This window comes from Hyperoodon ampullatus, assembly GCF_949752795.1.
Source record: "Hyperoodon ampullatus genome assembly, chromosome: 3".
Lineage (NCBI taxonomy): Eukaryota > Metazoa > Chordata > Mammalia > Artiodactyla > Ziphiidae > Hyperoodon > Hyperoodon ampullatus.
In genome coordinates this window covers 82623978-82645797 of record NC_136916.1, presented here as the reverse complement: position 1 = coordinate 82645797, position 21820 = coordinate 82623978, and the positions used below count along the sequence as shown (strand labels likewise).

Below are 21820 nucleotides of genomic sequence, written 5' to 3'. Positions count from 1 at the left end.
ATATTTACAGCATATAGAGAATTTTAACTTACTCTGTACAAGTTTAAAATGAAAATCTAAATCCTATTAAATAGGAGGGAACTGGGTTACATATATGGCAATTACAAAAATACTATTTCTCAATATATGAAAAGCTCTGTATGAATACTTGTTTTCAAATGTTCATATACATATTTTTCTATTGCTAAATAAAATGTTACCAAAGGTCCATTGAAAAGATAACACTACAGATGGTATGCCACTGTATTACAAATGCATTCTACCTGGAATTTGGTCTTCTCTATGTTGTTCTTAAGTTCATATTTCAAAATATTTTTAAAAAACCGTATTTTCAGAAAATGAATAGTCTAGGTTACGTATTTTTCCATTTATTCATTCAAACATTCAACAAACATTCATGCAGTATCTTTTATGTTCCTAGGTACAAGAAATATATTGATGAATAAATAAGATAGCCAAGCTTCCTACCATAATGGAACTTATCATATAGAGGGGTATGATTACAGTTAGAGGTAAGTGCTTTAAAGAAAATAAAACAAGGTGTTTAGCTTAGAAAATTCCCTGGAGTGGAGACAGTGGTTTCTGAAGACAGGTGTCAGGAAAATCTTTCAGGAGTTAAGGCAATTGATCTGAATCATACAAAAGAGCCAGCATGTGGAGTTACTGGGACAGAATGTATCAGGCAAAGGGTACAGCAAGTACAAAGAGACTGAGGTAGCAACCAGCTGGCCAGTGCCGCTGGGGCCAGAGTAGCTGTGCAGAGAAAGCAATGGAAATAAAGAGAATGTTATGAAATGAGGTCTGAGAGTTGTACAGAGTTCGGATTTCATGGAGCTTTGCAGATCATGCAGGAACCAGAATTTTATTTTGAGTGGGGTGAGAACATATTAGAAGGAGGAAGCCAAAGGGGGAAAAAAGCAAAGAATGAAACCAACAGTACTAGTACAATTAGTATGGTACCAGGTGTATATTACTGACTTTTAATCCTTACAACCAATTTGAGGCAGGGGTCAGTGTATTTCCATTTTTCATGTGAGGATACTTAGGCTTAAGGAATAGCTTGCCCCAGTTCACAGTAAGTGAAAAGGCCAGAACTTGTACCCAGATCTAATTCTAAAACTTCTGTACCTCTTTACACTATCCACAGTAATACTTACCCTCTAACAGTTTCAAACTATGAGCACATATTCAAATTACGCAAATTCTAAGTCTGATATAATATTTATCAGAAGCTAATCAGGCATATTGGGTTTTCTGTTATAAATTTTATAATATTCACAGCAAGTTTTCAACTGTAGAAAAACACAAATTAAGACGCCATTCCTCAGAGAGAGGATTACATCATCCAAACTGAGTATCCATAGCTGGCCCAAAACCTCAAGGTTTATGTATGTGGTACAACAAAATTCAATAAGCTCAGAATGAATTCCAACTTATTTCCCAGCATTCCGGTTGTTATGCAACAGTCAACAACCAATCAACCTCTGCCTTCTCACCTTGTCTAGCACGTTGCAACTCAAGAAGAAAGTTCAGTATGATGCTAACGTACATGTAAAACCCTGTCAAATCAACTGCAGAGAAAAACATTTTTCCGGTACTAGTCATTCAGGCGGAAGCTCAAAGATACTTGCTAAGATACAGCAAAAAGCCAGATCAAATGGCAGAGAATAAACAATGAAGGTCAACAATGCAACAGTTTGGAAGCTGATACTCACTTATGGCTGCCCAAGCACCACGAGTATCGCAAGCCCATCCTATTTGGGTCCTGGCTTTATCAGCAGAGGAAACCCAGCCAGGTCAGCCCTCTCAAAAGGCATGTTTTGCTGAGTCTACTTCTGACAGGAACAGCAGCACCTAGTTCCTTGTTTGAGGGTTACAGCAATATCGTCCAAGAAACCACATCACCCTAACAGTGCCAAACCTCAAGGAGTCCTACAGAATCAACCACAGCTCCACTGAGATGGAGTGGGAGAGGCTAAATGCCAGAAAAGGGGGAGGGAGGTGGAGGGAGGGGGAGGGGAATCGCTGATCCACCTCAAAATGAATAGGAGGCTACCACCTTAGCTGTCAGTAGGGAACTCACTGCTAGACTAGTTATGCGTTCACAAACATGCAGATTCACTAGAAATTTTGGCACTGATACTCTGATTTTGTCCTCCCTCCTTTTTGACATAGTACTGCCACTCTGCCCTTAACAGCTAGAATGGGAAGAGAGCAAAGGAAAAAGAACACATAATTTGAACAACTACTGTGCATCAGCAATTTGGTACAAATTCTATGCTGTTAAATAATTTAAAACAAAAGTTTTATAAGGCAATGGTTAGAACACGAGCTGGAAAGTCGGACAGATTTGGTTTGACTCCTTACTCTGACATTAACACCTGTGGGATCTTGGACTACTTACCCAAGTTTCTCTGCAGCTCAATTTCCTCATCTGTAAAGTGGGAGTGACTAGGTTTGCTGTGAGGTCAAATGACCTCGAATGTAAAGTGTTACCAGCATAGCGTTTGGCTCTCCCAAAGTGCTCAATAAATTGTGACTATATGGGACACCAGGGTTGGTGTAACTCTAATGAGCAAAACAGAAGACCATTTCTGAGTATTAGACGTTTAAAAAGGAAAAGGAAAAAAAAATTTAAAAAGGCACAGAGACCTTGTTTTGGGGGTAACTGTCAGGCAGCCACCCCTAAATCTCCCTACCACCAGAAGAAAACAGGACTCTAATTCCCTGCTGTTTCACAGGACAGCATTACAGTTGTAGGGTGAGTTTTACCAAGAAAAAATACGTCAAAAACTGGATGGTGGTGCAAAGAGATGTCATATTCATGTAAAGCTGAGTGACCATCTCATTTCCAATGAATCTTCATTCCTAGCTCTCCAAATAAAGGGACATGCTAAAGTTCCTAACAACTTTATAAGCATGTTCTCATTTAATCCTAACAGACCTATGAGGTACATGTTATTTCCCATTTTACAGATGATGAAACTAAGGCTCACAGATGACAAGCAATAGGGATGCACTCAAGTTCAGCTCTGCCTTTTTAAAAAATATTTATTTTCATTTTTGGCTGTGTGGGCTCTCTAGTTGTAGTGTGCGGGCTTAGAAGCCCGGCATGTGGGATCTTAGTTCCCCGACCAGGGACTGAACCCGCATCCCCCTGCATTGGAAGGCGGATTCTTAACCACTGGACCACCAGGGAAGTCCAGCTTTGTCATTTTTAAGGCCAAACAGTTGAATGCCTACCAAACATGTATGTGATCAACGATCAAGTACATAATTTAAAGTGCACATCTCCTTATCTGCTTTTGATGCAAAAATTCTAATGACCACTTAAAGCATAAATGTGTATTTACTATAAGAGTAAAACACTACAATAATTAGTGTTTGTGAAAACTGTTAATGCTATGTACAATACAAGAGTGTTTCAAATGATTAAATTAATAGAGAAATAGCTTGACAGTTAATATAAATATTAAGAGAGTGCAATGGCTAGATAACTTTATGAAGATCATTTTACCTTTTCTGAGCCACAACTGTTTATAACAATTTAAATGATATAAGAATTACAGAATTACAGATATTACATTATATTAAAAAAACCCTAATGCTGATTAACTTTTTGTTAACTCATTCGTAACATTAAATAAACATTCACTAGAATAAATGTTTTAAGTTGTACATATCTCTTTCCATTTAAGCCAAGTGTCCTTCAAGGGAAAATTCTATTTGTAAATTAGTCATATCTTCAAAGAAAAAAAATTAAAAGCAGAATGTCAACACTGCCACCTCCAAATTTACAAGGACAAATGGCCAAAACCATGTATAACAACTAAGGCAAATCATCCTCAATCCAGATATAAATGTATGAAGAAATGTATTAGAAAAAAATGAGGTACCTCAAATATGTTTTGGTTTTGCTAACCAAACGTCAAAACAACAGACTTTACTATGAATACTTCAAGGATATAACAATATACAGCAGTGCCTCAGTATCCACAGGGGATTTGTTCCAAGACCCCCCACGTATACCTAAATCTGTGGATGCTCAATTTCTTTATATAAAATGGCATAGTATGTAGATATAAGTGTATATGGACACTAAACATTTGAACAAAACCTTGTCAAAATGATTGTTTTACAATGTTAAACAAGTTCAGCAGCTCAAGTACCTTTGAGATTCAATAAATCAAGAATCCTAAGTACAAAATTCCTCTTAGAAAACATGTTCTGGAAAAACTCCCCTGAATTATAATCTTCTATCACCCACCTGGTTAGAGGTACTAATGCTCCAGTAGAAAGTGAGTGTGCTGTTAATGAATCGAGAGCAATCTAGAAGCTGGTAATGCTGAGAAATTATTGTTCTTCCACTATAAAACTTTTAAAATAAGACTATTAAATCTTAATAAACATACAGAATTACATTTTATACTATTCCATATTTATTCCTGTATGACACAACTTCATTCTACACTGGTGATATTCAGCTTTGGTCACATACTGATTTTAGCCAAAATGTTTATTCAACAACCCTTATTTTTTTCCCTGCTTAAAAATCATTTTTATTTTTGTTAATAATAAATGTAGGTAAAATTTTCAAGTCATTCTTTCTATTGGTATGCCTTGAAGGAAATTTCAAAATTTATCAAATAATGTGTAATATACTAAAGGTTTGTATTTTTTAGAGGGTAGAAGGTGCCAACTGATCCTTCATTTTCTCACATACACCTATTAAGTCCTATACTCCAGGTTCACGTTTACTTCCACCTGGGTCTGTAGTGAAGTCAGAAATACTTTCAAAAATCACATGCTGTTGCCATAGAGAATCTGTTACCACAGGTTAAGCTGTGTAACTTCATAACTCTGAAGAAAACCTCTGAGGCCTAAATGTTACACCAAGAACAAACACCGGCTGAGGCCATTTGAGCGCATACAGCAGAGAGAAAAAAGAAGTGTACGGTAGGAACCACAAGACATATGAAGTGGCTTTGTTATTCCAACCAACTTCCAATACCCACGCATCTTCTTAGAAAGCCCAAGACAGTGTAAAAGGCCATGGGTTTTGGATTTGCAACCTGATTCAAACTACTGCTCCGTAACTTACCAGCTATGGTGATCACCTTGTGACCTGAGGATAATATGCCCACCCCCAAAGGGTCTGGGACAGGAGAAAACGTGAGAATTTGCACAAAATGCCTAACACAAATACAATAAATGGTAACTAGCATAACTGTTAAATAAATACAAACATTATCCTCAGAAAGTACATTTTGCAATTTTCCAGCAGGTTGCCAGATAGGGCAATCCTGAGATTAGTAGTTGAATGCTTTCAAAAAACTATGAAATGTCAAAATTCTTAAAATGCTTCAGTGAGAAATTTACCAAAATAAGGGGGGAAAAAAGTCACTGAAAGTCAGATCTATGAATCACTGTAATTAAATTAGTTTGGTTATAAGTCTGACAATGTTACCAAACATGCCTCCTCACAAAATTCTATTAGAAGAGTTTAAAAACAACCAAATGACAGGCTTGTGAATAATGGCAACTTACTAACTATATGGCCTTGGGCAATCTAGCCTCTCTGGGTCTATTTTCTCATCTGCAGAAAAATACTAACTGTATTAACTATGTCTTAGACGTTTCCTGAGAGGTTTTAAATAAGAACACACGTAAAGCACCAATGCAGCAGGTAATCAACATTCAGTAACTGTTACTGCCCTTCCTCCTCTTTCTAGTTTCCACTCAGTCCTACCACCTTATCTTTACCAAAACACAAAGATCCAGATCTTACAATGAGAAAGGAGGATGAGTAGATGGATAAATGGATGGATGGATGGGTAGGACTCAGGCCGGAGAAATGTAAAGTAAAATAAAAAAAAAAAAAAAAAGGATTTTTTTTCTCTCTGGCCATTATTTTGAAGATTAAGTTTGTACATTTGTTTCATCCTTTCCCCTCCTAAGCAAAAGCAAAGGCTCCAAACTTGTTTTACACCAGATTGGGCTACTGAGGACTCACTTGTCTAGTACCTGAAGAGAACCCTAAAAAGGCAACCACTATGTTAACAGAACATCTTGCTCAACAGGACTTGGTTCCATTGTGAAATATGTACACTTGAGTACTAGCTACTCTACCACCTGACCCTGACCCAGGTTTCAAGTGCAAATGTGTCAAAAGAAGGACTTGGGAACTACAGACACAGACTCTTTGAGAGGGGCCAATACTGCATGCTACAATAATAAACCACTGACTGAGAGCCTAGTGTTCACCAGGCTGGGTCTGTGCTCTGCATATGCACACGGGTCATCTCAACCTAAGCAGATGGTTCACTAGACTCTGAGCCTGAGCCTGGTTCATAGCCTTGTGATGTTGGGCAACTCACTTTACCTCTCAGTTTCCCTGACTATAAAACAGGGATAATACCACCGACCCACTCATTACGCTGTCGGGAGAATCAAAATGTAAAAAGACAGCCTAAGGGTAACCAAAAATAGTTTTAAAACCATATGATGGGTAATACAAATGTAAAGATTTTAGTGAGGATCTTGTTCTCCTCAGGAAAGTAGAGACTAGACCTAAATGGAAAGCCTGTTACCCTTTCCTAATTAAGTGCTGTTCATCCAGTATCCCAGGGGCCTTTTCCCAAGTCTCTTTCCTTCTGTCAAATTTTTGTAGAGGGAAGAATATGGGCCTTGAAATTCCACAGATGTGTGTGTACTAGTAGCTCTACCATTTCTATAAAGCCTTGGCTAGTTACTTCAATTCTCTGAGCCTCCATATTTCATCTGTAAAACAGATAATACATATTTCAAAAGGTTATAATAAGGTTAAAATGAAACACTATGTGTAATGTACCAACCATGACTTCTAGTGCATTGTAGGCATTCAACAAATAAAGATTTGTTGAACTGATACTGAAAATAAGATGAAGTATGAGGACAAATACTTTTTAAAAAAAATAATGACATATGTCATGAATTTTTAAATTTATTTATTTATTTATTTGTGGCTGTGCTGGGTCTTCGTTTCTGTGTGAGGGCTTTCTCCAGTTGTGGCAAATGGGGGCCACTCTTCATCGCGGTGCGCGGGCCTCTCACTGTCACAGCCTCTCTTGTTGCGGAGCACAGGCTCCAGACGCGCAGGCTCAGTAATTGTGGCTCACGGGCCCAGTTGCTCTGTGGCATGTGGGATCTTCCCAGACCAGGGCTCGAACCCGTGTCCCCTGCACTGGCAGGCAGATTCTCAACCACTGTGCCACCAGGGAAGCCCGAGGACAAATACTTTTAAACTCACTCTTAGGGCAAATAAAATATTTTAGCACTTTTATGTCAACACTAGAGAGTTGAAATTCTTCAAAGATATACTCTTCCTGTAAGGGTAACAGCATTGTAAATGATTCCTTACCAATCTAAAGTTCCTAGTTCCATCAACATCACAGCATGTATCAGAGAGACAAACTAATTTTTTAAAGTGTTATCTATTACACAAGGGAATAATTTCAAACTCTTATTAAATAGGGATGTCCAAATGCAGCCTGAAAATACTTCAAGACTGTGGCCATACTTTCTTAATGTATGAAAAATTGATACAGGCCTAGAAGGAAAGGAAAATTAAGAAAAGAGCAATAATAGATAACATTTATGTCAGTCACTGTTTTATGCCCCTCTTTCACTGAAATGTTATGCATTCTTTTGTTCACTTCTCAAAGCAACACCCTGAAGATAGTCCTCTTATTCTTCCCATATTACAAACAAGGCACTGAGGAGGTTAAGTGGATCACCCAAGATCACATCGCTCCACAAGAGGCAGACAATGGAGTCAAAACTAGCCTGCCTCACTACAATTCTCCCAACCTTTCTACTAACTGTAATTCACAAAGAACTACAATAAACATTACAAAAAAAGATAGTGTAACCAGGGCTTCCCTGGTGGTGCAGTGGTTGAGAGTCCGCCTGCCGATGCAGGGGACACGGGTTCGTGCCCCAGTCCGGGAAGATCCCACATGCCGTGGAGCGGCTGGGCCCGTGAGCCATGGCCGCTGAGCCTGCGCGTCCGGAGCCTGTGCTCCACAACGGGAGAGGCCACAACAGTGAGAGGCCCGCGTACCGCAAAAACAATAAATAAATAAAAATAAAACAAAACAAACAAACAAAAAAAGACAGTGTAACCAGATCAATCAATGGGAATGTGAGTTTCACTGATCAGTGAACTATCATTTCACTGATTTTATGACTACATAGGAAACTTTCACATAGAGCCCCTTAGAGTTTAACAAGGTATCTGCACAAATCTCACTTGGTTCTAACGACCTGATGATGTCAACAGACTAGATATACTATCCATAAGGAATGAGAAACATGAGACTCAGAGTGGGTAGGTGACTTTTTGTGAGTCACACATTCTACTAAGTGAGGAAACTTAGATTTTAATTAAGTTTTTCGTCCCTAAGCAATTCCACCATACTATATACCATCTCTCTTCAAGCTGCAATATTTATAACCCCTACATTTGCTCCAGGAAATAACCATAATCTGTGTGACAAATAAACCCTGATTTTTTACAGTGTACACATCCAGCCCTTAGTTATCATTCTAGGAAGTAGACATTATTACCCTTTTTTAAAAAAGAATCAGATGAAGACATGGAAGCTTAGACAGGAAAGTTACCCAATGTGACCAAAGTAATACAGCTAAAAATGGCAGAGCTGAAATGCAAGCTTATGCTTGACTCCAAAGTTTACATACTTTGCCATTACCAGGAACTGCCTCTCAATCTCAGCTCTAATGAGTGACCAAGGTCCTAAGATTTCTTATTTGTCATATGTGAGCGAGATATCAGGCAGCATCTGGCTCTAACATTCTCTTGTTAGATGGCTCCAATGCAACACTCATCTAATATCATCACTTCCTAGCATCCTAAACTAAGAGCCTGAAGACTGGGGTTCTCTCCCTACTCTGCCCATCACTAATTAAGGGACCTAGGGCAGGGTGTTCAACCAACTCCTCTTCAAAATGTGGGAGATGACTGTGCATCTACGTAAGAGCAGTAGGTGTAGGTGTTCTGGGTACTCTTCCAGGACTAAGATTTCTCAGGCAAAACTCGTAACATTTGTGTTTAAGGTGAATTTTCAGATCACAAATGCATCCATATTCATAATGTAAATCAAAATATAAGCTAAAGCAAAAGAGCTATAATTCAACAAAATCTCTCTCTTCCCTGTCACTGAACGAAGTGAAAGTTAACAGTTTCGGGTTACAGAAAAGGGGAACTGCCAAAAATGTCCTAAATAGAGTTCCCTAAAGACATGAGTCTTATTTAGAGAAAGCTTCTTCTTCTAAGCACAGGAGAATCAATTTTCACATAGAAATGACTCAGTTTATCAAAAGGGACTATCTAAGTAAGCCTTAGGCACACAAACAGAAAAATAACTTGGACCCTAATAAGTAAGCCTTAGGCACACAAACAGAAAAATAACTTGGACCCTAATAAGCACAATGCCCTCTCTTTCCCCCCTCAAAAAAACCAGCATAAGCAGCAAAGAATTAAAACAACAAATTTATTTTGGGAGAGGTATAAAAGGAGTAAAATAAACTTGATACTTCAGTTAGGGCTGGAATAAATGTAAAGTGTATATACTTCAATTAATAAATGTAAAGGGTATATACTTCAATTTCATACTAACTGAAAAGAGAGGATAAGAGACAGGCCTGTATGAAAATTTTCAATTTGAAAGGGGGAAGGGGTAAGAACACCCAAGTCTAAAGATTTTAGTGAACTACTAGAAAGATATCAGCATATAGTGGAGCAACTCTTAACTTTCCACAAATCTCTTTGTGAATTTCACAAACAAAACTCTTTATTCAGAAACACACACGCATAAACTTTTACCTGTAATTTCAAAGGATGCAGATCCCATGAAGTCTACTCTTGGGTTCTTTGACTCCTAGGGGTGGAAGGTGCTCTGGACAGCCTCTTAGATGTGGCTTCTGTTTCTGGCCCTGCCACCCTGTCATTCTAACCCACTCAGTTTCCTCACCTGCTAAAGATGATCTTTCCTGACTTCATGGTTGAAATTCTAGCAAAGACTACTGACATCACAGTAAGAGTGAAGGATTTAGGAAAACCACCACCTGATCTTTTTAAAATTGTTAATTACAACTCAGCGTTTTTTCTAGGTTGCAGAACAATAACAGCCAGAAGAATTTAAGTTCAGAGCTAGATCTGCAGCAAGATGCTCGTACTCTCCTACTACAGTCCTCTATTCGAAGACTTCTCAAGTTGGCTTTCCCTTACCCATTCCCCTTCAAAAGGAGCTAAGTTGCTCTCCAACATGTAACAGAGGTAGCACTTTAAGGCAAGCCAAAAACTATTCTCCAAGAACAAACACACTCTAGTTTCCTTAAAGCTGTGCTGTAAGAACAGTCTTGTGACATCCTCACCCAGCATATAATGAAGCTGTTGTAATCACTATTTCCCCATTTGGATGGCAATCCTTAACCAACTCTGCTTCCCAGCAAAACCTGTGAGCTCTAAGATTGAATTTAGAGAAACTGCATTTGAACTTCACGATAGTTATACTGAGATAATTGTTTCAACTTCTGGGAAGAGGCCTGTCTTCCTAACGCCATGAGGCAAACAAGCAGAAGGAATCAAATCACTGGCCAGATGGGAAGTACAAAGGAATGGAACATATCACTCTCTGGAATACTGTCCTAGGAGAGCTCAAGTATCCAAAGCTCATCTGAGATGAGATGTGCCCCTCCTGCCGTCATTGTATCTATAGCACCCATCAGAAAGCTTTCTGCAAAGAACCTTCTGTCTGGCTTGACTGGGGAAGTTATAAGCATGGCAGATAAAGAAAAACAAACAAACAAAAAACCCCTATTTATATAACACTGAGTATCATTACATTCTGCGATCTCTTCTTGGCCCTTCCAGATTACCCCTCACACACAGCTTAAAATGGTAAAAAAATAAAATGCAACTAAATTAAGTCTAACATGGGCAAAATGTCTGAGAATTTGGGAATACTGACTTAATTTACAAGGATCCTTCAAAAAATAACATAGATCCAATGGGATTGATTCTTGTTTAGATTATGTGGTGGAAAAGATGATGACCATAAAGCAATAAAAAATCATTAAACAAGAGAAACTATACTTGAAATTTTCTGCCTTTTATAATATTCCAATGAAAAGTGTTGGCTGTCATAATGCATTTATTTTTCTATTTATTCAAGAAAAAAGATAAAAGAACTCTTCTAATGTTTTGACTAACAACCTTCCTTCAAAGGACTCTCTAAAGAGTCAGAATGTATAACAATTGAACCCACAAACACATAGACAGGATTTCCTACTGCACGTTTCCAGGACAGCTCAGTGGCTTTTTACTGCTACTCATATGAAGAGACCACTGCTCTCGATTTTATTTATAGAAATTATATTCAGACCAAAACTCAGTGTTCAGCATACTTTCCATAAGCAATTATTAAAGTATTTTCTAGTTAACTCTTTCAAATCTTGAAGACATACCAGAAAGAAAAGTATATGGTACAGAAAAACCATTTCCTCTTGTACTAAACCAGGAAAAACTGGATACCTTGGTAATGGAGTGCTACCCCTACAGACCAGACTTATTCTGAGTTTTCAGTAAAATTTAAGAGGCATGAAGCAGTAAGGGCAGGGAAACAGAGGAGAGAAAAAAAAATGGGAATATGACTTACTTGTGTTACTCTCAGACAATGAAGTCGTGAGCCGGATCAAGCTTATAAACCTCCAGCAAAAGGCAAGGCACAGAGCTGAGGTTTTAGTTCCTGGAGAAGGCTGGAGATGCCAAAGGGGCAGGGCTACTATGAATCGGGGGTGGGGCTGGTGCTGAGAAGAAGGAAATGGGGAGAAGGAGCACTTACTCAGTTAGAAGCCTGTGCAGCTTGTGATAACCCCGCTCCAAGGCCAAGCTCACAGGGGTCGCTCCTTCTTGGTTGTGGATGCTGAGAGCTCCGCGGCCACCTGGCTTCTGCAACAGGAACCACGTCAACCTCAGCAGCCCCAGCCGCGCAGCAAAATGCATCAATGTCTCTCGGGGGCCATCATCTATAGATGGGGGAGAAAATGAAAATCAGTAAGGAGAATGTGAAAACCCAAAGTAAACACAGAGATGGTTCAGGTAAACACCACTGCCTCCAAGCATCTAAGATCCTCAAGTTAAGCCACAACATACAACATGAACAATTTTCTCGTGGCAGAGTAGAATCAGCTCTCAAAGACAAAGTGAAGCTAGAAAAAATATAAGAAGCAAAATCTCCAATAGGAGACAGTCCTACAAAAGGGAATCCATTTCTATATTCTGATTTAATGCATTTGTTCAACAAATTTATACAGGCAGATTTTAAGGGTGACTGTACTACACATATGTTCTTTTCCTGAAAAGAAAAAGAAAGAAAGAAGTGAATGCAGCCTCATAACATGGGGATCGGGATCCAAGGGGAATAGTTATTGGGGCTTAGACAGGTATATCAAAAAGGGTATAATTACTTAAAAAAAAAAAAAATAACACCCAGAGAGCAGTTGGCTAGTTAAACACTAAAAACAGGTTCTGCTTGTTAAGTACACACAGGTCTTTTTATTCTCCCACATTAAGGGCAAATCAAATTGCTGGCACAGCCAGCTTTTTTGGTTGGTTGTTTAATGAAAGAAAGAAATGCATCTCCAGGCATAAGAAAGACTAACTCCGAGATGATATGCTAACACATTCAGAAAGAAAAACATGTGTCTATTTCACCTGAGGTGAAGTCAAGGCCCCTTCTTGGTACAGAGTCACTTTGAAAGTGGCAGAGGGGGCTTCCCTGGTGGCACAGTGGTTGAGAATCCGCCTGCCAATGCAGGGGACATGGGTTCGAGCCCTGGTCCAGGAAGATCCCGCATGCCGCAGAGTAACTAAGCCCATGCTCCACAACTACTGAGCCTGTGCTCTGGAGCCCGCGGGCCACAGGTGCTGAAGCCCGTGTGCCTAGAGCCCATGCTCCACAACAGGAGAAGCCACGGCGGTGAGAGGCCCATGCACTGCAGTGAAGAGTAGCCCCCGCTCGCCACAACTAGAGAGGTGCCCATGTGCAGCAGCAAAGACCCAACGCAGCCAAAAATAAATAAATAAATAAATTTTTTTAAAAAGAAAGTGGCAGAATGAGGAAGGGCTTTGAAGTCAGACAAATCTGGGTTCAAATTTGGCATTTACCATGATGTGACTGGGCATAATCCATTTCAGTTCTCTGAGCTTCATTCTCTTCATCCCTAGAGTGGGGTACCACCACCTCACTCCCATGGCTGCAGTAACAAATCAGAGGGGTAGGTGACATGCTAGTCAGGTGATGGCCTGTAGGAGGCACTCACTGAATAAACGCTGGGTTCCTTCCACCCCCCACCCTTCTCTGTCCCTCCCAACTTCCAATCACATTCTAGGTTCACTGGCAATACTCTCTGTGCCTCGGGCATCCTCTTGTGCCCAACCTGTTAAGGCGGGAGCTACAGCTACCCCAGGGCTTCAGTACACGGCCCACGATGCTGGCTTACTCAACCACAGGGACCACCACTCAAAGTCTGGAAACAGGAATGGTGCCCTGCAGCTGTACTTGCTTTCACCCCCTCAGCTGAGCTAACATCGCTCATTCTCCGTGGCTTCCCGCAGGTCTCAACTTCCTCACTGAGCATTCTCAGACTTCTTGGACCCCAGTGTTTTCTCCTCACACTGAAGTCCCCGATGCTTCTGTATGTGAGCAGCACGGTAAGAATGAAGGCATCTTTGACCCTGCAGTTTTACATGAACTGCACTGTCTTCTAACATCACATGTGCCTCAGTCTTGTCTCCTTACTGCTGGGGTAAATTTCCTTGGAAGCAAAAACTATCTTTCATATTTTACACTTTCCCTATAGAACTCTGCACACTGACTAATTCAGGATTTATATGATGTTCAGCACAGGCACAAGCTGGAAAGACATCAACACTACAGAAGAAACCACTGCACGTGTAGGTACAAATTTTAATAATCAACAACTCAGAGCAGGTGGCCAGGCCGGACAAAAGGACAGAAAGAACCTTCAGAAAAGATCAAATATCACCATCTGACTTATGCCTTACAGTTGTTCACAGGCACTCTGACATCCTTATCAAATACAAAAAAGCTAATAAGGTGCTGCCCAGGAACTAGGTGATTTTTTAGAGACTAGCTAAGTCCGGTCTCACTACCTGACACCTCCTTAAAGTAGTTTCCTCTACACCCCCGCCCTTTCTCACCCCCTACTTGCTCTGAGTCAGCTCAGCCTTTAAGAGTAGAGTTCCGACGCCAAGAGGGGAAAGTGTGGGTGGCCGGTGGTGGTGGTGGGATGAATTGGGAGATTGGGATTGACATGTATACACTAATATGTATAAAACAGATAACTAATAAGAACCTGCTGTATAAAAAAATAAATAAAATAAAATAAAAGATCTCACATTCTTGGTGGGGGTAAAAAAAAAAAGAGTAGAGTTCCAATAACAAGGCCATACACCTGCTCCAAGATGGCACCCCAATTCCAGCACCTGCAGGCTCCCAACTCTCATCCTAACGTCCTTAGCAGCAGGTGCCACATCTGCTTTTAGGTCACCCCCTCTCTGCAATCAACAGATAATAAGAAAAGTAATATCTGGTGAAGACTAAGTGCCGTGCACTGGGCTAAGCGGTTTGTATTCACTTTTTTCATTCACACAATAACCCTGTGAGGTCTCGTTATCCTCATTTTGCAGATGAAGACAGGTTAATAACTTACCCACAGCAAAAATCATCAAGATTTGAAAATTCTTGTCTTGGGTCTAGAAACCATACCCTCTCCATTACTCCACCCCGTCTCTTTTTGTAAAAATCAAATCATGCAAGCATTCTAATGTTGTAGTTTAAAAAGTACCTTCTCGGGGCTTCCCTGGTGGCACAGTGGTTGGGGGTCCGCCTGCCGATGCAGGGGACGCGGGTTCGTGCCCCGGTCCGGGAGGATCCCACATGCCGCGGAGCGGCTGGGCCTGTGAGCCATGGCCACTGAGCCTGCGCGTCTGGAGCCTGTGCTCCGCAACGGGAGAGGCCACAGCGGTGAGAGGGTCGCGTACCACAAAAAAAAGTACTTTCTCAGGTGTTCCTCCAAAAATAATTTCTCTTACCTAACATACCTTGCATCATTGCTTTTGTTCCTTTTGTCTCAGTTTAAAATCCAGAGCACCTACAATTTAGAATCAACCTCTTTTCTCTACTCTGTTTTTTTCTCTCTTGTGATCTTTGTGTTTTCCCTCTGTATTGTGAGAGCTACTCAACTTTGTTTTTCAGGTCACTAACTGCATTTCCTATATGATGTCAATTGGATCCTTTATCCCCAGTTTGAATTCAATTATGCTCTGGGATTCTGGATGTCCTTGCATCATTTAAGCCAACTCCCTTCCATCTTTGCCCTCATTGTGATGGCTTTTTTGCAGTAATTAAAGTGCCTAATCAGTTGATTTAATAAGGAAGATTATCCTGGCTAATCTGGGTAGGCCTAACAGAATCAGTTGGAAGACTTTAAAAGCAGGGCTGAGATTTCCCCTGGAGAGAGAAGAAATCCTGCCCGAGGAGGACAGCGTCAGGCTGTGCTCGCAGAGTGCCATCCAGCTCAGGATTTCCCCTTCCTGTCTGAGGATGACAGCTTTGGCTCATGCTGGTGGGTTTGAGCTTGCCCGTGATTTTCTCTTCCACTCCTACCCTACAAATTGTGGACTTGCTTAGCCAGCCCCCACCACTGTGCAAGCCATTCCCTGAAACAAATCTTAATACATATTTTCCTACTGGTTCTGATACTCTGGGTGACCCTGACAAAATCATTAGATTTTTTTCTCCTTGTTGCTTCCTTCTCCTTCCTTCCTTCCTTCCTATTTTATAATAGGTCTGATGACTTCTTCAATCTTTTAAAGGACAAATGGCAAATCTCTTCTAAATTTTTCTTTGGTTTCTTAACGAAAATTAGAGTCTTCCATCTGAATATTCATGATACTTTTCCATTTCCTTTATGCTGCAGTGTTATTTCATAGGCCATATGTTGGTTGGTTAGTTTTCCTGTTTAACCGTGTTCAACTGGAAAAATCTCTCTGTGGGCCCAGCTTCCCATGGAGAATGTAGAAGAAAACGTCTGAAGTCCTGTTTACTATCTGCTTGTATGCTGGAAGCACCCCTCCACGCATTCCCTCAGCTCTGCAGAGGAAGGCGCTGGGCTTCACAGGCATTAGACCGCGAGAAGCAGGTGAGATGGCTGCACCTTTTCAAGTCGTCAGATTTTCTGTCTAAGCAAAACGTTCTGAGTTCTGTGAACAAAATAGTATTCAAAGGCTACAGGTACTTTTCCTACCCCATCGATCCACCTTGCTCACAGGACTCTTTGACTGTGTATCTATGAGACTCCAAAATCACCATTCTTTCTACTATTCTATACTACTTCTTAAATAAACCTCAAGTCCCACATGATGCAGGAATTCTCACACCCCGTGGGGAAGGGAAACAGCAGGCCCATGTGAGAAACGGGCATTTGGAAAAATGACACCTGTAACCTTGTGACAGAATCAAGGTTTGAGAGGGAACAAAACCTTTTGGAGTTAAAAGTACTGCAGTTACGAGGAACCACTTGTCCTGGTGTCAATCTCTTAGACTATTAAAATATTATATATTATTAAAATATATTTTATTATTTTCTTTTTTAGCAGCTACGATAGCTGAAAACATACAAAATTACTAGTGGGTGTAGCTAAGGAAAAATTTTCTTGGAAAGCTATCAATCTGGAAAAGGTGTGGGAACTAAAACACTAAATGATTACGGTTGTGGTTCTATTAACCAACATCAGATATAAAGAACTGAGAACACACAGACTGCTTTTAGTGCAGCCTGGCTTAAACGTGTCTCATCCTTCTCTCCATCCAAATTTCTCTATGTGGGGAGGGTTCCCATCCCAGAGGTGATTAGATCTTCTTTTTGTTTAGTTACACAACACCATGACTAAATAAGAATGCAGATTTCCCCCAAGACCTTTCTCCTCTTTGCTTTCTTCAGAGCAAGTCCTCAAAGGCCCACCCTTTGTTACCTGAGAGTTATTGATTGCTACTGTACAAGGGTCTTTCAGGGGAAAAACGATCCTAATTCACCATTTCACTAGGCACTGAAGAGCTAAGACAACTAAGTGAAACTTGGTAACTCATAGGGAAGATATTCCAACCCCACCATTCACCCTCCACCCAGACGAATCCATATTATTTGCCTTTAAGGCAGAACTAAGGCTAAAAGTACAGTGCTTTATGTAACTAGGGATTAAAGAACTCTTGGAAGAATAAAATGGACAAATTCCCTCTTGCTGATGTTTAAAGTAAGGCCTGCCCGTAGAAATAAGCTTAAAAAAAAACCAGTCTCATTCTGCTTCAAAGAGGTTTTTTTTTTTAAGTGCTATACTGTTTTATCCTTTTATAGAACATGTCACTTGCCCTCATCAGAGCTCATCAGTGTTTTGTCTCCAAAAGGTTACTGGACATTGGTCATGGTACATTAAAAATGAAGAGCCTGCAAAGTAGCACACACTATTAGATATATTTTCCTCCATTTTACAAATGAAGAAATTGAGAAACAGAGAGATTAAGTATTCTGCACAAACTCTTGCAATGAAGCCCAGATATCAACAAACTGACTCTGCAGCCTATGCTCTTTCTACTTTACAATATCAAGCCTAAGCCAAGAGTTCTTAACATCATGTTCACGCCTGCGGTTCAGGGAGACTGAATCCCTGAAACAATATGTAAATTTTTGCAGGTAGCCCCTATGTATATTTTTTCCTGAGGAGAAATCAGAGCTATTTTCAAAGGAGTCACTGACCTGAAAACAAGTTAAAAAGCACTACATCTTAAACGACTAGAGTGGGAGGATTAACCGTAAATCTTACATGACTCCTTTGTACAAGTATTAGGCTGGAACACCTGTAAACATCCTAGTTTTCAACAGCAAGTAGTACTGTTATATAAAAAGGTGCCCTATTTAGCTACATGATTATCCCAGGCAACAAGCTGACCTCGTACCTTCTTCCTTTAAACACCTTTAAAAAAGCATCTGGGGCTTCCCTGGTGGCGCAGTGGTTGGGAATCTGCCTGCCAATGCAGCGGACACGGGTTCGAACCCTGGTCTGGGAAAATCCCACATGCCGCGGAGCAACTAAGCCCGTGCACCACAGCTACTGAGCCTGCGCGTCTGGAGCCTGTGCTCCGCAACAAGAGAAGGCCGGAACAGTGAGAGGCCCGCGCACCGCGCTGAAGAGTGGCCCCCCGCTCAACGCGAGGAGAGAAAGCCCTCGCACAGAAACTAAGACCCAACACAGCCAAAAATAAATTAATTAATTAATTAATTAAATTTTTAAAAAAAGCATCTGATGTGCAACTCACTGCTGTAAGCAGAGTGATCCTTTGCATTTGTCCCCCAACAGCAAGCAAGGACCTCTTAACTGATGCTATTCAGCCTTAAAATACCCAGTGTTTGCAGATTCTAATCCACAATTAATTGAACAATTTCAACTGCAGAATGTGAATCCAGCACTTGAAATCAGACTCCTGATCCCAAGGCTGACAGGTACATTAGTCCCTTGCATGCATTTCACCTTGTAAAGTATACAGTTAACTTGTTCAATTTCTTTTGTTCTTTTGTTTTTAGTTTATGTCAATAAAATTCACTTTTGGGGGGTGTACAGACCTATGAGTTTGAGCACACGCATAGATTCTTAAAACCACCACCACTAAGACACAAAACCATTTCAACACCCAAAGAATTCCCCCATGATACCCCTCTGTGGTCAGACCTTTTCCCTACTTCTAGCCCCTGGCAACTACTAACCTATTTTCTGTTCCTACAATTTTGCCCTTTCTAGAGTATCAGATAAATAGAATCATAGAGTAAATAACTTTGGAAACTGACTTCTTTACTTAGTGCAATGCATTTAAAATGCATTCAAGTTGATGCACATGTCAACAGTTTGCTCCTTTTTTATTGCTGAGTAGTATTCCATTGTATGGATGTACCACAGTTTGTATACATAGTCACCCAGTGAGGGAGATCCGGGTTGTTTCTCGTTTGGGATGATTATAAATAATGCTGCTATAGGCACATTTGTGAAAAGATTTTTTTGAGTAAATATAAGTTTTCATTTCTCTAGGACAAAGAGTCAAAAGTGTATGGCTCCAGCAGGGTCATACAGTAAATGTACATTTAACTTTATAGGAGACTGCCAAACTGTTTCCTGGAGTGGCTGTATTATTTTGCATTCCCACCAGCAATGTATGAGATGTTGTTCTGCATCCTTGCCAGTGCTTGGTTTTTTGTCTTTTTTTTTTTGCGGTACGCGGGCCTCTCACTGTTGTGGCCTCTCCCGTTGCGGAGCACAGGCTCTGGATGCGCAGGCTCAGCGGCCATGGCTCACGAGCCCAGCCACTCCGCGGCATGTGGGATCTTCCCAGACCAGGGCAAGAACCCGTGTCCCCTGCATCGGCAGGTGGACTCTCAACCACTGCGCCACCAGGGAAGCCCAGTGCCTGCTATTTTTAATTTTGGTCTTCCTAAAGGTGTGTAATGGCACGTTATTGTGGTTTTCAGGCATTTCCCTAAGTGTTTAAATTTGATTTAGTCTTCACTAGCAGTGCTTGAACAATTTTGTACATCAGACACTTCAAAAGCACATGGAAAGACTATAAAAATATTAAAGCTGGCGAGCTGCCTATTAAAGACAAAGATGCTAAGACCCAGAGAAGGGAAGGATATGCCTGAAGTCTCAGACCTGTGCTTTTCTAACAGTTCTTTCTAATCACGAGGCATGAGCCAACTATCCAATTCCTGTACCCTCTTTAAACAAGACAAAGCAAAACCACACAAAATAAACTTTAAGCCCCACAAATAACTAATGAAATCCTTTCTGATACTGATTTATAAAAGGCAACCAGAATAATCATTCTGATCACAACACAAAAACAGCATGAGCTAGGTTTCCAAACATTAGATTTCTGAAAAGGTGCCCGTGCCCTGTATAATGGCAAATATTTTGATCTCTAGATCTCAGCAATGCAGAGGTTTCTTAGACACTGTATTAATAAGAAAAGGACAAGGGACAAGTGTTTTTTCCCTTCATTTTAGAGTCCACGCTTTCTTTTGCATTTTACCAGGCAGGAGGGCCCCGGTCGTTACCTTGACAGGAAGCCCCTGATAGAGAGGGACATCATTCTTGCAGCTGATCACCGCCTTAATGGTTAAATTCAGTGGGTTTAAGAGAGCCCAAACTAGCAAACACCTCCTCACCATTCTTCCATGGGAGGAAGAACAGTTACTTGACAGGTCTGTGGGAGCAGGAATTGAGCGTGCTCCTGGCTCAGCCCCTCTCAGCACTTCTCCTCAGGATCTGCTTGCCTGCGGGCGGGTGGGGGGGTGACTTCTGGGTGCTCCCCTACATAACACAATAATCAAAGCTGGTGGACGCTGAAGGGCAGTCCTGTGATTGTCCAGCTCTTTCAGAAATAAAGTAGAAAGGATATGGAATCCCTTCCGGCAAGCAGTCTGAAGTCAGCCTTTCAATCTAGCTTTTGTCAGGAAAAAGGCAAACATTTTAAACTCTGTGTAACTCCTAAATCTTTCCATGATTTGCACTCAGGAGGGAAAGATGATGTTATTTATTGGACTCCAGGTATATGTGGCTTCATTAAATACGTGTGTGTGTGTATATACACATACATATATATTCACAATATCTAGTAGATGTCATTTGCCACAAGAATAATTACACAGGAAATCCCCTGTCTGAGTAAGAGGAACATAAATAGATACTTACTACATCAGTGTTTTTTAAAAAGTAGAGCCCTTCCTTCAATGAACTCTCATATGGAGAGCCAGTAGATAAAATCAACAAGAGTGAAAATACTCTGGTTAAAAATGTGCGGGTTTTTCCAGAGCTCAGCCTGCTCTCGTGCTGCCCCCCAATTACTTCCCAGTCTTTTCCTTTCCTCCAACTTCATGGACTCTCTAGAGAACTTGAGAAGACAATAAGGAAAACCCTGCTTTGATAATTAAACATGAAAGAAGTAGCCCAAGTTACTCTGCTACCCTCCTCATGAAGGTCAGGTCTCTTTCTACACACAGGAGATCAAGCCTGAAATCTGGGCCCGTGGAAGGGTGACATGCCAACCTCTACTTTATTTTGGTTTTTTTGAATATTATTTTATTTATTTTTTATACAGCAGGTTCTTATTAGTTACCTATTTTATACATATTAGTGTATATATGTCAATCCCAATCTCCCAATTCATCCCACCACCACCGCTGCCACTTTCCCCCCTTGGTGCCCATACGTTTGTTCTCTACATCTGTGTCTCTGTTTCTGCCCTGAAAACTGGTTCATCTGTACCATTCTTCTAGGTTCCACATATATGCGTTAATATACGATATTTGTTTTTCTCTTTCTGACTTTCTTCACTCTGTATGACAGTCTCCAGATCCATCCACGTCTCCACAAATGACCCAATTTTGTTCCTTTTTATGGCTGAGCAATATTCCATTGTATATATGTGCCACATCTGTTTTATCCATTCTTCTGTCAATGGGCATTTAGGTTGATTCCATGACCTACCTGGCTATTGTAAATAGTGCTGCAATGAACATTGGGGTGCATGTGTCTTTTTGAGTTATGGTTTTCTCTGGGTATATGCCCAGTAGTGGGATTGCTGGGTCATTTGGTAACTCTATTTTGAGTTCTTTAAGGAACCTCCATACT

General features: G+C 40.6%; 1 protein-coding gene across 1 annotated transcript in view; it reads right to left on the bottom strand.

The window, feature by feature from the left end:
• LOC307049320 (A-kinase anchor protein 13-like) overlaps positions 1 to 21820 on the bottom strand; it is a gene marked incomplete at its 5' end in the record, with an annotated part of 268607 nt that overhangs the window by 190896 nt on the left and 55891 nt on the right. Inside the window, one exon of the mRNA XM_079698797.1 lies at positions 11904 to 12087. Coding sequence (XP_079554923.1) covers positions 11904 to 12087 — 184 coding nt within the window. The remainder of the gene's footprint in view (positions 1 to 11903; positions 12088 to 21820) is intronic.